At 56.0% G+C, this 20,676-nt stretch overlaps 1 protein-coding gene across 1 annotated transcript in view; it reads right to left on the bottom strand.

The window, feature by feature from the left end:
- The window catches only part of CACNA1E (calcium voltage-gated channel subunit alpha1 E), a 179,051-nt gene that overhangs the window by 88,955 nt on the left and 69,420 nt on the right, over positions 1 to 20,676 (bottom strand). The window contains 3 exon segments of the mRNA XM_056108143.1: positions 8,276 to 8,461; positions 9,014 to 9,166; positions 10,032 to 10,135. Of these exon segments, the coding sequence (XP_055964118.1) occupies positions 8,276 to 8,461; positions 9,014 to 9,166; positions 10,032 to 10,135 (443 nt within the window).

Below are 20,676 nucleotides of genomic sequence, written 5' to 3'. Positions count from 1 at the left end.
TTGATTAAGGCTTTGGGTGCTGACCTAGACAGGACCACTGGTCTTATGCCTCCTTGTTCCCCGCCATGATGGTTGCGGTGTGCCTGGCTAAGCAAACACCCCATTGTAATTACATGAACAGAGGCCCCCTGAGGCGGAGATCTTCCTTCTCCATTAGGAAGTTCCCTCTCTCCAAGCTGTCCACGCAATCTAATTCTCCCCAATGGTGGTCAGGCTATGCCCTGGTGTCCGGGCTCAGAATCTGATGGAGGTGAAACACACACAACACCCTTGAAAATACAGTTCCTTCCCCCTCATGTCCCTTGCAAGGTGCCTCATGGCCCCGATGGTGAACCACTGCTGCTTTGGTTAACGTGAGCCCTTGGGGGTTTGTGGCATCATCGAATCCCAAACCCAAGCAGGTTCTGTCAGTTTTCCCAGTGCTACAGAAGATGCCCTGGGGAGGGTTTAAGGTCACAGGAGTCTGTTTTTTCATTCCAAGATGCGGTTCTGTGCAGCCAAGTCCCAGAAGGCACTTTCTAGAAAGCTCGTTCTGGAATGCACACCCCAAAAAATGCACAGTCTAGACAACACGTTCTGCATTGCTAACATTCTGACAGGTACATCCTGGCAAGCTCAGGAGATACATTCTGGATCACAAACACTGGGAATCTGCACTCTAGAACACGCACCTGGAACACAAACTCTGGAATGCATGCTCTAGAATATACCTAGAACACAAACTCTGGAGTGCACACCTAGAACATGCTCTGGAATGCATGCTCTGGAATATACACCTAGTACACAAGCTCTGGAATGCATGCTCTGGAATATACACCTAGTACACAAGCTCTGGAATTTGAGCTCTGGTATATGCACCTAGAACACAAACTCTGGAATGCACACTCTAGAACATGTGCCAAGAACAAACTCTGGAATGCGTGCTCTAGAATACACACCTAGAACACAAACTCTGGAATGCACGCTCTAGAACATACACCTAGAACACAAGCTCTGGAATGTGCGCTCTAGAACACGCACCTAGAACACAAGCTCTGGAATGTGCGCTCTAGAACACGCACCTAGAACACAAGCTCTGGAATGTGAGCTCTGAAATATGCACCTAGAACACACTCTAGAATTCACACTCTAGAATATGCGTCCACAACAAACTCTGGAATGTGCGCTCTAGAATATACACCTAGAACACAAGCTCTGGAATGTGCGCTCTAGAATGCACACCTAGAACACAAGCTCTGGAATGTGCACTCTAGAATGCACACCTAGAACACAAGCTCTGGAATGTGCGCTCTAGAATATACACCTAGAACACAAGCTCTGGAATTTGAGCTCTGGTATATGCACCTAGAACACAAACTCTGGAATTCACACTCTAGAACATGTGCCTAGAACAAACTCTGGAATGTGCGCTCTAGAATACACACCTTCAACACAAGCTCTGGAATGTGAGCTCTGGAATATGCACCTAGAACACAAACTCTGGAATTCACACTCTAGAATATGCATCTACAACAAACTCTAGAATGTGCGCTCTAGAATACACGCCTAGAACACAAGCTCTGGGACGTGCGCTCTGGAATATGAACCTAGAACAAACTCTGGAGTGTGCACTCTAGAATATACCTAGAACACACCCCTGAATGCATGCTCTAGAATATGCACCTAGGACACAAACTCTGGAATGTGAGCTCTAGGATATGAACCTAGAACACAAGCTCTGGAATGCACACTCTAGAATATTCATCTGGAACACATACTCAGGTATCTGCTCTGGAATATATGCTCAGGATGCACTTTCTGGGAGATACAGTCTAGAACACACACTCGGGAGTATACACTCTTGAACACACACTCTGGGTTGGCTGTTCTCAATCGCACCTTCCGGAAAGTATATTCCAGAATGCTCCCTCTGGTCACCAGGGCACCAGAGCAATGGCCACAGAGCTGGCAGTGACCGTCAGGGGCGCAGTCCAGTGACAGGCCCTGCGCAAGTCTCCTCGGCCACACAGCCCCTCCACAAACGTGCGAGACACGTGTCCAGGCTCACCGGCGCCATCTCTAGCGGGACGGGTAGGTTCCCGACTGACCACAGCAGCGTGGAGGCTAGCTGGAGCCCTTGCAGAAAGCAAGCCCACGCAGCGCCCGGGGGCAGACCCTGGGACAACACCCTGCGACTGCCCCTCTGAAGAGAAAAGCCCATGGCCCAGCTAAGCACGGGCGGAATCGAGGCCAAGACCAGCCTCCCGGCGCACCATGTGCTCTAGCTGCAGCTTCTGGGCCAAAGACACAGCAGAGCGGGGAGGGCGTTTGCTCTGCACGCAGCCGACCCGGGTTCGAGTTTTGGCATCCCATAGGTCCTCCGAGCACCACCAGGGTGATTCCTAAGCGCAGGATCCAGGAGTCAGCCCTGAGCATCACCAGGTGGGACCAAAAAAAAAAAAATCAGAAGGGAGGAGGGACTGGAGCGATAGCACAGCGGGGAGGGAGTTGGCCTGGCATGCAACGGACCAGGGTTCGATCCCCAGCTTCCCACAGGGTCCCCCAGTGAGCACTGCCAGGAGTGATTCCTGAGCCCAGAGCCAGGAGTCAGCCCTGAGCATCGCCGGGTGGGACCCAAAGAGAAAAAATAAAAGCAAGGCTGGTGTTGCGAGGAGGGTGGACCCCCAAGAGTGTAGCAGGGCTGGTCACAGCTGCCCGGGAATCGGGGGAGCTGGGATCCCCCCAGAAACCAGCTAAGCACAGGAGCCCAGAGGCAGTAGCAGGGACCTGGGTAGTGGCCCTCACGGCCACAGCAGAGGTGCCCATCCCAGGAGGCAGGCAGGAAGGGGGGGTGTCCCCAGAGACTGACCGCACCCACCCCCACACCACCCCCCCGCAACACGGCCGAGAAGGAGGGGCCGGCGCTTCCAGATGAGAATAGAAATTTAATTAGAGCGGGAGAAGAACGAGGGTTGGGAGATGATTGACGCCCCAGGCGGCTCCTTCCTGGGAGGGGGCGGGGCTAGAGCCAGCCCGCACCCCACTCACAATCTGCCCCTCACAGCCCCCCACTTCCGACGCCACCCAGCCTCCCATTGCCTCCGTTTCTGGACAGCGAGGCCCCCCACCCTAACCCCAAAACCTGCCTGGTGCACAGTGTCCCCAGACACACACACACACACACACACACACACACACACACCATCGGGACATCTGCGTGCTGACGCACACTCCCCAGCACCCAGCCCAGCCGGGAACGCCCAGGCGTCACTGTCCCCAGCAACTTCCGCTCCCCAGCCTGCGTCCAACGGGGTCCAGCAGAGATCCTGATGGACCCAGAGGTCCTTGGCGTCACCACACGCTCCAGACCTGTCCTCTCGGGGACAGGGACAGGCCGGAAGCACACAGGGCTGAGGGCACTACTCCCTCTTGCTCGCTCAGAACCCCCTGCCTGGGGCTGACAACGGGCGATGTGGCCAGCAGCCCTCAGATACCACCTCAGTTCCCGCACGGCACAGAGCCATCTCGACTGACACAGGGGCAGACCCAGGCTCAGGGACGCACAGAAGCTCAAGGACTGGGCAGTGGGGGACAGAGCATGAAGTCTGGACTGGACCCCAGAACCTGATCTTCTGAACACCACCCACTGCCCAATGTTTTCTTATTATTATTATTATTATTATTATTATTATTATTGGTTGGTGGAGGTGGGTTGGGGTCCACACCCAGCAATGCTCAGGGCTGACTCCTGGCTCTGCACTCAGGAATCACTCCTGGCGGTGCTAGGGGACCCTATGGGATGCTGGGAATCGAACCCGGGTCGGCTGCGTGCCAGGCAAACGCCCTCCCCGCTGTGTTATCACTCCAGCCCTATGTTATTTCTTTGGGTATATGCGCTATGCACCGAACTGGTATTCGAAGATTTTTTTTTGTTTTGTTTTTTGCTTTTTGGGTCCCACCCGGCGATGCTCAGGGCTGACTCCTGACTCTGCGCTCAGGAATCACTCCTGGCGGTGCTCGGGGGACCTTATGGGATGCCAGGGATTGAACCCGGGTCGGCCGCGTGCCAGGCAAATGCCCTCCCCGCTGTGCTATCGCTCCCATTTTTTTTTCTTTTTGGATCCCACTCAGCGATGCTCAGAGGTTCCTCCCGGCTCTGCACTCAGGAATCACTCCTGGCGGTGCTCAGGGGACCTTATGGGATGCTGGGAATCGAACCCGGGTCGGCCGCATGCTCTTAAGTCATTCTCCGGTGGCAAGTCACAGACATAAGTGACTGCTAATTCCGCCAGTAAGGAACGTTTGTGCTCAATGTCACCGGGACGGAAGCCGCCGCCCCGAGCTCCGAGCTGCTAATAGCAATATTGTGCCTCTGCGCGTACATTATTTATATCGCTATAATTACATGAGCCGAATCATCTATTATGAGAGGGGGAAAAAAAATCTACAGCGCCCTGGGTGTTTTCTCCGCTTTCACAGATTCCGAGAGAAATCGGGAAACAAAGACAAGAGAATGTCTGGCGCTTGGACGCGGGCGGCTGGCATTTCATCTGGCCTGGGAAAGGGCGTGAGAGACGTTGGACAGATTGAAACTCGAACTTCAAGACAGACAGACGGCGGGGGTCAGGAAATCCTCTCTTGCCATTCTTTTATGTAAATTTTGGGTCCCACCCGGCACTGCTCAGGGCTGACTCCCAGTTCTGCACTCAGGAACCACTCCTGGCGGTGCTTGGGGGACCCTATGGGATGCCGGGAATCGAACCCAGGTCGGCCGCGTGCCAGGCCAATGCCCTCCCTGCTGTGCTACCACTACTGCCCATATCTGTCTGTCTGTGTCAATCCAGCGATGCTCAGGGCTGACTCCTGGCTCTGCACTCAAGGAATCACTCCTGGCGGTGCTCAGGGGACCCTAGGGGATGCCGGGGATCGAACCCGGGTCGGCTGCGTGCAAGACCAACGCCCTGCCTGCTGTGCTGTTGCCCAGGTCCCTGGTTCATCACTCTTAATTGATGGACTGATTGATTGATTGCTTTTTGGGTCCCACCCGGCGATGCTCAGGGGTTCCTCCTGGCTCTGCACTCAGGGATCACTCCTGGCGGTGTTCGGGGGACCCTAGGGGATGCCAGGGATTGAACCCAGGTCAGCAAACGCCTTCCCCGCTGTGCTATCGCTCCAGCCCCCCCCCCCCGCCCTCCATGACATTTTCGTTCGGTTTTTGATTTACACAGAACAGCCACTTAGGTCACTTAGCCCCCGGTGCTGCGTGGTCCCTATGAGCACTGCTGGGGGACCCTGGGCACTGCTGTGGGGCGCCAGGACTGCCCAGTACCTGCTCTGTCCTCTGCTGGCCACTAGCTCCACTGGCCAGATACTGCTAAGGGGTCCCCAGGGCAAGAGGCTGGACTGTGGATGCCACAGCCTCATTGTGGGTCTGCGGGGGCAGAGAACACCGACCCAGGCCCGAGTGAGGCTATGGGGGGACCGGTGAGGACCCAAGTGAGGGGGCGGACATGGCGGGGGAGGGCGCTTCTGTCGAGACTTTCTGGGGAGAGAGCCCACAGGAAGGCAGTAGCTGCCGGGCGTGCTTGGCCGTGCTGCCAGCCAGAGGCAGGAACCCAGGAAAGATGGATGGACCATGGCCAAGCCGGAGAGTGGCCAAGTGGAGGTTGGCCAAGACCGAGCATGGCCAAGCCAGAGAGTGACCAGGTCAGAATATGGTTAAGCTGGACTGGGGCCAAGCCGGAGTGTGGCCAAGCCGGCGAACGGCCAAGCCAAACATGGCCAAGCAGGAAGGGCCGCCAGGGTGGACAGTGGCCAGGCTGAGGCGAGCCGGAGTGTGACCAGGTTGGGACACAGCTGAGCCGGAGTGTGGCTGGGTGCAGCCCTGGGTAGGGAGGTGGGGCCGACTCTTGGGACTCGGGGGGGGGGGGTCCGTCCCTCACGCATGTCATGGAACATGTGACAGCCCACACACAGGCGAAGGAAGCTCGTGACCAGCACTCACGGCCACACCACATGGAGTCCCGGAGACCCTCGCCTATTAGCGCCCCCCCCCGGGGCGAGGCAGCCCCGTTGACACCTAGAACATGCCCTGATGGAAGCCGATAACAGCAATCCATGGTACCCTCCTGTGGCCTCCACCCAACGGAGGGGGGCCCTGTGAGAAACAGCCCCCAGCGGGGGTGGGGGGGCGGGCAGAGGGAGAGGCAGTGCCGCCTAATGGTTAGGGAGTGGCTGAGGCAGGCTGGCTCAGCACTGCAGGGGCGCGGGGAGGGGCTGTGTGCACCCCTGTGCCCCCAAAGGCAGCAGCACCTCCCTGTCCATCTGTTCATCCCATCCACCACCCACCCAGGGGGGTCCACTCGCTCCCCTGGATCGACGGTCGCCAGGGACTCGTGCTGTGAGTCAGTTCGGCCGGGTGGTGGGGAGTGGTCTGGGGGCGGCCGTGGGGGAAGGCAAGAGTGGTCCCCACCCTGGACAGGTCTCCCAGGTGCCCTGGTGGGCAGTGAAGGTGACCCCAGGGTGGCTGTGCAGGGGACGGCTGAGTGGGGGGTGCCCTGGCACCCACAGAACAGGGTCCCAGGGAATCAGGCACCTCGGGGAAGAAGCGGGGCATGGGGCGGGCTGGGTGGGCACAGGAGAGGGGACAGACAGGTGACAGCCAGACCAGGCTGGGGCAGGTCCCCCGGCCACAGCCCGCCCCCACCTCCCCCTGCACCCATCCCGACCCCCTCAGCCCTGCTGGGAACTCAGAGACCCCCCCCCGACACCCACCCTCCCACCCAACCACCCACCCATGGGAACCTTCTGGATCCTTGCGGCTCTGCCAGCAGACACAAGACGCCGGGTCAGAGGGGACTGGGGCGGGATTCAGGCTCAAGGGGGCACCCCTGGGGTCTGGGCCATGGACAGCGCAGAGCTGAGTGGAAACAGCCCAGGGCCGCCCTTGACCGCCCAACCATCAAATCTGTGTGTGTGCATGGAGCCGGGGTGGGGGGGGGCGGTGACAGCTCCCCACAGGGCTCAGGGCTGGCGTCCCGGCTCCCCATCTGCACCGCAGGGACCCCCATGCCACGCCCGACGTGTGACCCGTGTCCCAGAGCTGCAGGAAGCCAGCTGGCGGGAGGGTCGCCCTCGGCAGGGGACAGAGGAAGGACCCAGAGCAACTGGACGTCTCCGGGAGGAGTTGCCTCCAACCACACGCGTGAGCACACGGACAGACGTGCACGTATGTGGATGCACGCAGACATGACAGGCATGCAGACACACAACGTACACACAGCACACGTGGGCTCGTATGTCAGCAGAGACCCCCTCACGCACACATGTAGACAGACCCACCTATGCACAGACGCCCACACCCAGGTGCAAACACACATACACGCACGCACAGACCCACCCGAGTACACGCACACGCGAAGATCCACCCCCGCAGGCATGCAGCCTCACATGCACACACGCACACACAGCCTCGTATGTGCACACGCAGATCCACCCCTGCACACAGCCTTGCAAATGCACATGCACACATGAACACGTGGATCCACCCTTGCACGCAGTCTTGCATACACACGTGCGCACACAACCTCATACATGCACACATGCACACGCAGATCCACCCCCGCACGCACGCAGCCTCACACATACACATGCACAGGTGCACACGCAGATCCACCCCTGCACACAGCCTTGCACATGCACATATGCACACGCAGCCTCTTATGTGCACACGTCCACATACAGATCCACCCTGCAGAGCCTCGCAAATGCATACGCACACAAGAACACGCGAATCCACCCTTGCACGCTGTCTTGCACACGCACACGTGTGCACGCAACCTCCTACTCGCACACATGCACGTGCAGATCCACCCCCGCACGCGTGCAGTCTCACGTGTGCACACGCACACGGGCACACGCAGACCCACCTCCACACGCAGCCTCGCCCATGCACACGCACACGTGGACACGCAGACCCACCCCTGCACACAGCCTCGCAAACGCACACGCGCACATGAACACGCGAATCCACCCTTGCACGCTGTCTTGCACACGCACACGTGTGCGCGCGCAACCTCGTACGCGCACACATGCACGTGCAGATCCACCCCCGCACGCGTGCAGTCTCACGTGTGCACACGCACACGTGCACACGCAAATCCAACCCTGCACAGAGCCTCGCAATGCACACGCACAACATTCACACGCAGACCCACCCCGCACGCACGCAGCCTGGCACGCGTGAGAATGCAGCCCCAGCCCCGCCCGCACACAGCACGCACATGCGTGCGCGCACTCACGTTGTAGAGCACGGTGGTCCAGCCCTCCATGGTGATGCACTGGAACACGGTGAGCACCGCGAACAGGATGTTGTCGAACTGCGTGATGCCGTCGTTGGGCCCGATCCAGTCGCGGCACTCGTAGCCCGCAGGGCAGCCCTGCACGCCGCAGGGGTGAGGGGGGTCGAACCCCTCCAGGATCCCTGTGGGCGCGGGGTGGGGGGAGCGGAGACCACCAGCTGAGCACGGCCCTGGGAGGTCCGCCCACACCCCCTGAGCGCGCCCCCCGCCCCCCGCCTGGGGGAATCCCCCTTCCAGCCTCCCCTGGGGGGCTTCCTGCTCGTTTGGGGGGGCAACGATAAAACAGCACCCCCCAGGGTGGGGGTCTCAGCTCCGTACTCCCCCAGCCTCAATTTTGAGTCGAGGAAAAGACAGAAAAATGCCCCCCGGGTCCCCCCACAGTCCTGCTGGGAGCCACCAGGGGCCGGTCGGGCGCCTCCCACGCACCCCTGCATGCCCCTCCTCGGCTTGGAAGGAGCCCACGTGCCCCAGAGCTGGGGGTCTCTGCGCCGCGCCCCCCCTCCCCAGCCTCCCACACCCAGGGGTGGGTCTCTGCGTGGGTCACAGTGATGGGGGGAGGACGGAGGCTGGAAGGCGACCCCCCAGACACAAACCGGGACACCAGGGTCACGCAGGGGGCATGGGGGGCTCTCAGCTGTGGTCGGGGGTCCCGGGGGGAGGGGTGGGGGGCGCACCGGAAGTGTTGGTGAAGCAGGCGCGGTGCAGCTTGCCACTGTAGAACTCCAGGCCGATGATGGCGAACATGAGGATGGCGAAGAAGAGGAGGAGGCCGATCTGCAGCAGGGGCACCATGGCCTTCATGATGGACTTGAGCACGATCTGCAGGCCTGCGGGGGCCGGCGGGGGTCAGCGCTCCTCTGTGAGGGACCCCGGCCCTTCCCCCAATGCCCCCCGGCCCAGCCCTGAGCCCCGGTCTACAACTGTCCCACCCCGGTGGGAACCCGCCTTCTCATCCCACCCCCAGAGATGTGGGGGGCGGGGGTGGGGGAGCCCCCTCTGTCCCCTTGGTATGGCCGACTTTTCGCACTTTCTAGAAAGATCTAGAAAAAAATCGAAACTAAAAGCCGCTAGAAGTTTTATTTATTTATTTATTTATTTATTGCTTTTTTTTGGGGGGTCCCACCCGGCGAGGCTCAGGGCAGACTCCTGACTCAAGGAATCACTCCTGGCGGTGCTCGGGGGGACCCTATGGGATGCCGGGGATCGAACCCGGGTCGGCCACATGCCAGGCCAACGCCCACCCTGCTGTTGCCATCACTCCGGCCCTTGCTAAAATTTTTTAAACAGGACGGGAGGCGTGGGCGTGCTGAACCCCATAGTTCATCATCGCGGGGGGGCATCGCAGGGGGGGGGGCTTCTTCCTCCCCAATTCTCCTGACCCACGGAGGGCGCACCCGAGCAAACAGATAGACAGATGGACAGGCAAAAGAGAGAGAGAGAGAGAGAGAGACAGAGAGACAGAGAGACAGAGAGACAGAGACAGACAGAGAGGCTGAGGGGTGGTCAGAGGGACGAGACGGAGACGCAGAGATAAAGACAGACAGGCAGGCAGGCAGGCAGGCAAGCAGACAGACAGACACAGATAGACAGACAAGCAGACACAGACACACAGAGAGGCAGACACGCAGACAAACAGGCAGGCAGACTTGGATAGACAGACACAGACAGACAGACGGATGGACAGGTCCTCACTGGGGATCCCCGACACCAGCTTCAGGGGCCTCAAGACCCGCACGGCCCGCAGGGTCCTCAGATCCACGTGCGTGTTGAAGTGGGTCCCCGCCGTGGCCAGGATGCTGTGGGCAGAGACACAGGGTCAGGGTGCCCGGTCCACCCTCGGACAGGCCGGGCGCTGCCAACTCCCAGGGGGGCGCCGAGGGGGTGATTCAGCGGGGGTCCCCCAGGCTAGTAGACTCAGTCACATTCTGGGTCTCACATCCCCGGGAGGAAGAACGCATCAGGCCCCCAGGGGTGACACCAGCCCCACTGCAGGTCTGCCCCCAAACCTGGTCCCCGTGCCCTCAGACCCCCAAACCAGACCTCGCTCCTCCCTGCCCCGGAGAACAACCCCTCACTCCCGTCTCGCTCCTCAGGGACATCTCCTGCTACCAGTCACCACCACCAGGCTATGGGATTCCCACCCCCCAACATGCCCCAGAATCACACCTGCACATATGCACACACGCACACACAGGCGTGCCTCCCTCTACGGCGGCTGTATGCCCATGCGTACTCACACACAGCGCACAACTCCCTCCACACGCCTATATATGCACACACACATGTATACACACACACTCCTACACACACAGACACATGCACACACACTTCCCTCCATACTTCATTTTTTTTGCTTTTTGGGGGGCCCATTCAGCAGTGCTGAGGTTCCTCCTGACGGTGCTCAGGGGAACCCTATGAGATGCCAGGAATTGAACCCGGGTCAGCCGCGTGCCAGGCAAACGCCCTCCCCACGGTGCTATGGCTCCGGCCCAAGTCATCATTTTGAACCCCATCCCCAGTGCTGACCCCACCCCCTCTGAGTCCACCTTTCACACTTCCTGGGGGGGAGGCTCGACCCCTGTGGCTGTGATGGGAAGCCTTGACCCCAGGGTTTCCCTGAGGGAAGAGGAGGGCTCAGACCTGCTTCCCCCAGACTCGGGGCATCAGGGCCAAGTTCCTGCCCATGGTCCTGGGTTTCTCCCCCAGTGGCTCACGAGGCACAGCCAGGGAAACGTTTGCCATGTGTCCACCATGACGCTCCGGTCATTCGAGTCCGGGTGCTGAAGGTGACAGCAGCAGGGTGGCAGTGACAAGGGCAGAGGTGGCTGCGGTCACGATGATGGTGGTGATGATGGTGATGGTGATGTGATGGTGGTGATGATGGTGATAATGGTGATGATGGTGTCGATGATGGTGATGATGGGGATAGAGATGGGGATGACGGCGGTGGTGGTGGTGATGATGTGATGGTGATCTTGATGTGATGGTGGTGATCGTGGTGATAATGGTGATGGTGATGATAGTGATGATGGTGTCGATGATGATGGTGATGATGGGGATGGGGACGATGGTGTTGATGGTGATGTGATGGTGATTATGGTGATGGTGATGTGATGGTGGTGATGGTGATGGTGATGATAGTGATGATGGTGTCGATGATGATGGTGATGATGGGGATGGGGATGATGGTGTTGATGGTGATGGTGATGTGATGGTGGTGATGATGGTGATGATGATGGTGATTATGGTGATGGTGATGTGATGGTGGTGATGGTGATGGTGATGATAGTGATGACGGTGTTGATGGTGATGAGGCGATGGTGATGTGGATAATGGTGATGATAGTGATGACGGTGTTGATGGGGATAGAGATGGTGATGATGACGGTGTGTTGATGATGATGGTGATGATGGTGATGGAGATGGTGATGCTGGTGGTGATGCTGGTGGTGGTGATGATGGTGGTGATGATGGTGATAACGGTGATGTGATGGTGGTGATGATGGTGATGATGGGGATGGATGGTGATGATGATGGTGGTGATGGTGATGATGGTGGTGATGCTAATGATGATGGCAATGATAATGGTGATAGCGATGATGGTGATGATGATGATGATGATGGAAGAGGCAATGGGAGGGTCATGCTAAAAGAGCACAGGGCATGGGGGCTGGAGGAATAGCATGGTGGGTAGGGCCTTGCACGCGGCCAACCCGGGTTTGATTCCCGGCATCCATAGGGTCCCCCTGAGCACCACCAGGAGTAACTCCTGAGTGCAGAGCCAGGAGGAACCCTTGCATCACCGGGTGTGACCCAAAAAGCAAAATAATAACAACAATAATAATAATAAAATAAAAAATATGTATATAAAAGTTAAAATTTTAAAAAAAAGAGCACAGGGCATGTCCCAGCCTGCCACGCGCCCTGCTGCACTCAGACACCATTAGCCCCACCACCCCTTTCTGAGTCTGAGAACTGAGGCTCCGGGAGAGAGTGAGCTTGGCCCGGCTCGGGTCACAGGCCCAGAAATGGTCCCACGGAGACACAGACCCAGAAACTGAGTTTCTGGCAGAAGAGCACTTAAAGCAGCTGCGTGCAGCAAGGAAAACTCAGGGTCACCAGGACCTGGGCCTTGCTTGCCTCAGCTGACCACCAGGGCCGGGCCTTGGGGCCTCCTGACAACAGTGCCCAAGGAAGCTTCCGAGAGCTGAGAGGAACGGAACTTGTTGGGGAGAGAAATTCCCCATGGGAAGAACTTGTGGGCAGAAATACAAGTTCTCTGAGTTGTTCTGCAGGCTGCAGTGAGGCGCACCACCCCAGTGAGGTGCCCCCTACCCCAGGATAGGCGTTTGTGAGGCATCTCTGCAGAGCCCAGAGCAGATTATTCGGATGCCAGTCTCATCAGATTCATGTGAAGCCCAGGATCTGACCCCTGGCATGCCAAGTGACCCAGGGCAAGTGGCCACTCTGAGCTCCCTGTGCCCCCCTCTGCTGACAAACACCCTCCAAAGCAGTTCTTAGGTGACATCAAGACAGGCCACAGTTCATGGACTTGAGAGGCAGGAACTGCCTCTTCTGGGATGTCGGGGAGTTTGAGGAGCCAGGAAAATTGACAAGACTCTGGAGCTACCCCATTCCGTTTGTCCAGGACAAAGCTGGACGCGGGGAGAAAGTGGCCGGCTGAGCCCAGGTGGTAGGAGAGAAGAAGGAGAGGAAGGAAGGAGTCCCACCAACGCCAGCGCCTCGATCCTGCTGTTCCTGCCATCTGCCTCCTCCAGATACTTCTGCAGCTTGCAGGGTGGTGGATGTTTTGAGACACCCCTTCCTTAAAAAGCCCCTCCTTGGGGCCAGAGAGACCCCAGGGATTACAGCACCTGCCGTGTACGCAGCCAACACCAGTCTAACCCCCGGGCCCATGTGGTCCCCCAAACATCGCCAGGAAGCCCCCGAGTCCATCCTAGGTATCTCAGGGGGTCCCCAGAAGTACCCCACTGCCCCCGCATGCAACCACTATCCGGGTGTCTGAGCACAGGTCTCCTGAGTACTCCCTGGAGCACTCCCACCCTGAAAAAGACCCTCCAGGCCTAAACTCATCCGAGTTGGGCACCTGCCAATCACTTCTCCTCTCTTCTTCTCTCTTCAGGAAACCACTGAAGACATCGGAGTGGCAGGTAGCCCGGCCCGAGCTCCTGGCACGCGAGTTGACCTGGACACGAGCACCAGGGCCCAATCTAAGGGCATGAAGGCCCCTTTCTGTATCATGAAAAGAAGAAACGCCGGGGTGGTCCGAGAAAAGCACCAATGCCCCCCTTTCACAGAGAACTGTGAGGCTCAGACAGAGCCAGGATGCAGTCATGACAGGTGGCAGAAATGAGAAACATCAGCTAGGCTCAGGTTCAGTTCCTGGGACTGAAACAGATTCAGTTTCCCAACAATGAAACAATGTAACCAGCCAACCTGAACCCTTCCTGGGCTCAGCAAATGGGCCAATCCATCAATTCTCACAATGCCCCAGAAATTGTTTTTTTTATTAACCCTAAAAGAATGAGTAGTGGGGCTGGAGCGATAGCACAGCAGGGAGGGCGTTTGCCTTGCACGCGGCTGACCCGGGTTCGATTCCCAGCATCCCATTGGGTCTCCCAAGCACCTCCAGGAGTGATTCCTGAGTGCAGAGCCAGGAGTAACCCCTGTGCATAGCCGGGTATGACCCAAAAGGGAAAAAAAAATGAGGACCACTATTACCCCAGACACTTCCAAAACACCTTTGATTTGGTAACTAAGTAAGATTTTTCTGGAACAATAAGGCATGTACTGCCTGCGTAATCAAACCCTATATAAACTGCTCGCTGCGTGAAGTTGGGGTCGCTATCAAGAGACCCCTCTGTGGGTGAGATCATTGACCCCAGTATACTGGAATAACCAGAGCTCTGGCAGCTGAAGACCTCCAGAACCAGCCACCACCATGCTGAGACCACTCTCCACACGCATGAAGGTACCGGCAGAGGAATAAAGGCATGCGGGTCTCGGGGCTGAGATCTCCAAGCCTGCTTGGATCGGGGCTGAGCATCCTCCACCCAGATCCTCCAAATTCCAGTAGGCAGGGGTCACACCCACCAACTGGCCCCCTGGCGCCGTGTAATCCCATCAACAGCCAAGACCCAGAGACTATAAAACCCAACTCCCGGAAGCGCGCGACACAAATGCGTCCACACGACATCTTAGTATCTCATTATTACTTTGGACAAACTGGCAGGCCACCGAATGTAACCTGCCCACACGGCAGAGTCTGGCAAACTCCCCGTGGCGTACCCAATATGCCGAATACCAGTAACAATGATGGGTCTCATTCTCCTAACTCTGAAAGAGCCTTGAATGTGGCACTTTTTAGAATCTCAGGGCTAGGACAAAGGAGACATTACTGGGGCCTGCTCGAGGCAATTTGGGAACCCAGAATTCCGGGCATAACAAGGATACGTTCCCATGGGACTCAGACTGAGTCCGGAGCCCCCTCCCAGCGGGGTGAAAAGAACCCCAAGGTCACGAGATCTTCCCTTGTTCTGAGACCCCCGCATTCTGGGAAGCAATGACCCATCTGAGTTCTGCCTACACCCCCCCCATGCCCAAGACTCTGATTTGGGTGAGTGGCGCATGCTTCTTTAAAAAGTATTTCTGGGTCATCGCTGGCGATGCTCAGGGGACACTCCTGGCTCTGCAGATCAGGGATCACTCCTGGCGGTGCTGGGGGGACCCTATGGGATGCCAGGACTGAATCTTAACTTGTAAATGCGCTCCCCACTGGGCTGTCTCCTGCTGCTTCTGTCTTTTAGGAGGAAAAGCAGCAAAACAAAACAAAAAGAAACAAAAAACAACCCAGGGACCAGTATGACAGTAAAAGTTGGAAATGATCACTCTGGACAAGAACTAAGTGTTCTAAGTAGATAAAGGAATACACATGATAACCTTTTAGTATCTGTATTGCAAACCATAATGTCCACGGGGCGGGGGAGAGAGAGAGAGAGAGAGAGAGAGAGAGAGAGAGAGAGAGAGAGAAGAAAAGTGTCTTCCATAGAGTAAGGGGAAGAGAAGGAGGGAAACTGGGTACATTGGTGGTGGAAAATGTTCATTGGTGGAATAACAAGTGTTGGAACACTGTATGACTGAAGCCCAATCATGTTATGTGCTGAAAGTAGACTAAGGACCAAACATGATGCCCTCTTGATACCTGTACTGCAAATCAAAAACATCCAAAAGGACAGAGAGAGTGAGAGGGAATGTTCCTGCCACAGGGGCAGGAGGTGGGAAGGGGTGGCATGGGGGGAGGGATACTGGGGACATTGGTGGTGGAGAATGGGCAAGGGTGGAAGGATGGGTGCTTGAACACTGACTGGAACATAATCATGAAAGTTTGTAAGTCTGTAACTGCATCATAATCATGAAAGTTTGTAAGTCTGTAACTGCATCATGACCATGAAAGTTTGTAAGTCTGTAACTGCATCTCAGGGTGATTCATTTAAAACTTAAAAAATAAATAAGTAAATAAATAAAAAAGAAACCCAATCATGAGCAATCTTGTAACTATGTAGTTGTAAAAATAAAATTAAAAAAACCACAAAAACAACTTCCCAAAACCCCACCACCGGATTACGCCCCAGTTGGCCCAGAAGGCAGCCCACAATTCCTGCCACCACAAAGCAAGATATTGACTGCCCCAGCTGGAGTGCTCGAGAGGGTGTGTGTATGTGTGTGTGTCGGGGGGAGATTGGTTGTCCAGAAAATCAAGTGCCTTTTACTTTTTCCACTCATTCAACCCAAATCCAGTCTAGTCCGTTTGAGTCACAGGCGTCCCCGGGCAGCTATTTGACTCTGTGAAATACAAACCTTTTTAATAATGAAAAAGCTGCGCGTCCGGATGCAGTGCCTCTTGCAGGGGCCTGGAAATCTATTGGATGGACGTGGCTCGGCAACCAGCCATGGGTCTGACTGAGCTCTCAGTGCGGATGAATCAAGCGCTCGGCCAATGCGGGCCCAGAGGGCTGAGACTGGAGCCCAGTGGGACCTTTCTCGGAAAGGGAGACAGGTAGAAGGCTGGTTCTCTCTGTCTCTCTCTGTCTCTGTCTCTCTGTCTCTCTCTCTCTTTGCTTTTTGTTTTGGCTTTTGGTCCCACCAAGCGATGTTTAGGGCTGACTCCTGGCTCTGCCCTCAGGGATCACTCCTGATGTGGTGCTCAGGGGACCCTACGGGAAGCGGGAGATTGAACCTGGGTCGGCCACATGCCAGGCAAACGCCCTCCCCACTGTCCTCTGACCCTATCACTCCCATTTCAGGAAATGATTTTCAGATCAACGCACCCTACAATGAGCAGGGTTTGAACCTATCCTGTCATTCACATTTTTACGAGTCAAGGGGGAAAAAATGGAATTGCCCAAAACTAAATAGGAAACCAAACCTCAAAAAAACCAATTAAAAATGTTCAAAAGCAGTGTCCAGACAGAACAGTTCGCCAAAGAGAGCTGGGCAGAGGTGTGAGCTGAGGAAACGGACAAGGGCTCTGGGCACCAGAGTCAGAACCCAACAGCTATGTGCCCACACGGAGCAGAAGGTGAAAACAGGATCAACACAAGAGAAGAACAAAAGAGAAAACAGTCCAGCGGACAGCTATAAAATAGTGACCCAAAGCCACAAAGGCTTTTCAAGGTGCTACAAAGTGTCATAGTGTTTAAAAGGTGATACAAAGCATCATGTTTTAAAAGTGACACAAAACATGGGGTGTTTTAAAAGTGCTACAAAGTGTCAGTGTTTAAAAGGTGATACAAAGTGTCATAATGTGGGGCTGGAGCAATAGTATAGCAGGGAGGGTGGTTGCCTTGCACGTGGTCGACCAGGGTTCAATTCTCAGCATCCCATAGAGTCCCCCGAGCACCAGGAGTAATTCCTGAGTGCAGAGCCTGGAGGAACCCCTGTGCATCGCTGGGTATGACCCAAAAAGCAATAAATAAATAAGAGTGTCATAGTGTTTATAAGGTGATACAAAGCATCATGGTGTTTAAAAGGTGGTACAAAGTGTCATAGTGTTTAAGAGGTGATACAAAAATGTCAGTGTTTAAAAAGTGATACAGGGGCTGGACCGATAACACAGCGGGTAGGGTATCTGCCTTGCACGCGTCCGACTCAGGTTCGATTCCCAGCATCCCGTAGAGTCTCCCGAGCACTGCCAGGAGTAATTCCCGAGTGCATGAGGCAGGAGTAGCCCCTGTGCAGGGCTGGGTATGACCCAAAAAGCAAAAAAACAAAAGGATACAAAGTGTCAGTGTCTTGAAGGTTATACCAAAGTATCATAGTGTTTTAAAAGGTGATACAAAGTATCATAGTGTTTAAAGGGTGGTACAAAGTGTCATTATGTTTAAAAGGTGATACAAAGTGTCATTGTTTAAAGGTGATACAAAGTGTCAGGGTTTTTTCTTAAAAGGTGATATAAAGTATCACAGTGTTTTAAAGGTGATACAAAGTGTTGGTTTTAAGGTGATACAAAGTGTCAGTTTTTTTAAAAGCTGCTACAAGATGGCACAGCTGCAAGTTACAGTTGCTCACACAGGGCGTATCTCCCAAATCACCCCAATGCCCTCACCCCCAGACCATCTATAAACCACGGCAGTCCACACATCGGCGTCCACACGGAGGCCCAGACTGCCCTCACGTGTGTCCAATCTCGACAGTGGGAGGAGGTTCCATGCCAACAGCTGGGACCGCAGCCCCAAGAGCACAGGGTTCTGTCTGGATCAATTCCTCAAAACTCAGAACTGGAGCTGGAGCAATCGCACAGCAGGGAGAGCGTTTGCGTTGCACGCGGCCAACCCAGGTTCGATCCCCAGCATCCCATAGGGTCCCCCGAGCACCGCCAGGAGTGATTCCTGAGTGCAGAGCCAGGAGTAACCCCCGTGTATCACCAGGTGTGACCCAAAAAGAAAAAAAAAGCTCAGAGAACTGGGGATCGAAAGAGATGGCGTGTTTTTTTTTTGGGGGGGGGAGCAATGCTCAGGGCTGCCTCCTGGCTCTGCACTCAGGGATCACTCCTGGGCTCAGGGGATTATGCGGGGTGCATTTCTTTAGGACGCATACCCCCCCCTGCAGCCCTCATGCACATCTCCCCACCTCGTTCCCGGCCCCCTCTTTAACACCCACTTTTCTGACATTTTATTTCCTCCAGTGAAAATGTGTCAGTGTCCCCGGAGAGAGAGGCGGGGGAGGGGGGGAGTGTCAGGCGCTGGCATCGCATATGGTGACCTGGTTCTGGCCCTGGTACCACCTATGGTTGTCCTGAGTACCCTCCACACCTTCCCCGACTCTTGCAATTCATGTCTGCCCCCCCACCCTCCACAGTGACCACAGAGACCAACTTCCAGGGTCTGGAGCGACAGCACAGCGGGGAGGGCGTTTGCCTTGCACGCAGCCAAACCAGGTTCGATTCCCAGCATCCCGTAGGATCCCCTGAGCACCACCAGGAGTGATTCCTGAGTGCAGAGCCAGGAGGAACCCCTGTGCATCTGCGGGTGTGACCCAAAAAGAAAAAAAAAAGAGACTAACTTCCAGCTGACACAGGATCCAGCCCATCTCCAGGGACACATAACAATTAGCCTGGCCTCCCTCTCTGGGGACCACGACCCAGCCTCTCTCAGGGGACACCCACAATATCCAGCCTCTATATCCAGGGATACTCACTACCCAGTGCCCACCCCAGGGATGCCCATGACTGAGTCTCCCCAGATCATGATCCAGTCTCTCTCTCTCTCTTTCCCTCTCTCTCTCCCTTTCTCTTCTCTCCCTCTTTTTCTCCCTCTCCCTCTCTCTCCCTCTCTTCCTTTCCCTCCATCTCTCTCCCTCTCCCCCTCTCTCTTTTCTCTCTCCCCTCCTCTCTCTTCCTCTCTCTTCTCCTCTCTCTCCCCCCCCTCTCTGGGGACCCCATGACCCAGTCTCTCTACCCCCTACTCCCCAGAGACTTCATGGCCCAGCTGTCCCCCCTTCCTTCTCTCTCTCTCTCTCTCTCTCTCTCTCTCTCTCTCTGGACCCCATGACAGACTCCTCCCTCCCTCCCTCCCCCCCTCTCTCCCTCCCTCCCTCCCTCCTCTACCCCTGGAGACCCCATGACCCAGCCTCTTCCCCTCTGTTTCTCTCTGGGGACCCCATGAAAACCCCCCATCTCTTTTGGGACCCCACAACAGCCTCTCTCTCTCCGAGAAAACCCCATGACCCAGCCTCCTTCTCTCTCCGGGGACACCTTGGGCGAAGTCACTGTTCTCCGACATGCACAATTCAGGACAGGCAGGAAGCAGGGTTAGAGCCAGAAGCCTCCAGTATAACGGGGCACTTGTTTGTCGGTGTAAAGGGAGCAGATTATGGCTGTGACATTATGACAGCACAGTGGCTGTCTTTCTTTTCTTTCTTTCTTTCTTTCTTTCTTTCTTTTTCTTTCCTTCTCTTTTTCTTTCTTATGAAAAGGGTACAGGAGCCCAGCAGTAAATTCTTTTACTCAAGACCTCTAAACAGGGGCTGGAGCGAGAGCCCAGCGGGGAGGGCGTTTGCCTGGCATGCGGCCGACCCGGGTTCGATCCCCGGCATCCCATAGGGTCCCCCGAACACTGCCAGGAGTGATTCCTGAGTGCAGAGCCCCAGGAGTCAGCCCTGACCATCACCGGATGGGACCCAAAAAAGCAAAAAAAAAAAAAAAGAAAGAAAGAAAGATCTGTAAACAGTTTCACATTTGATATCCAATAAATGTTTCTGACGGGCCAGAGTGATAGCACAGCAGGGAGGGCATTCGTCTTGCATGCAGCCGATGCGGGTTCGATCCCTGGCACCACAGAGGGTCCCCCGAACCCCCCCAAGAGCAATCATTGAGTACAGAGCCAGGAGTAAACTCTGAGCACCCCAGGTGTGGGCCCCAAACAACCATTTGTGGGAGTAAGTTAATTTTTTATTTATTTATTTGCTTTTTGGGTCCCACCCAGTGATGCTCAGGGCCGACTCAGCGGCTCTGCACTCAGGAATCACTCCTGGCGGTGCTCGGGGGACCCTAGGGGATGCCGGGGATTGAACCCGGGTTGGCCACATGCAAGGCAAGCAAACACCCTCCCTGCAGTGCTATCTCTCTCTGATCCCAGCAAATAAATATTTTATTTCTGCATTTGGGCCACACCAGCGATGCTCAGGGGTGTTACCCCTGGCTCTGCACTCAGGAATTTATTCCTGGCGGTGCTCAGGGGACCCTATGGGATGCCGGGGATCGAACCCGAATCAGCCGTGTGCCAGACCAACACCCTACCTGCTGGACTATTGCTCCAGCC

The sequence above is a fragment of the Sorex fumeus genome, unplaced genomic scaffold, assembly GCF_029834395.1.
Source record: "Sorex fumeus unplaced genomic scaffold, SorFum_2.1 ptg000195l, whole genome shotgun sequence".
NCBI classification, from domain to species: domain Eukaryota; kingdom Metazoa; phylum Chordata; class Mammalia; order Eulipotyphla; family Soricidae; genus Sorex; species Sorex fumeus.
This window is presented reverse-complemented; position numbering and strand designations above follow the sequence as displayed.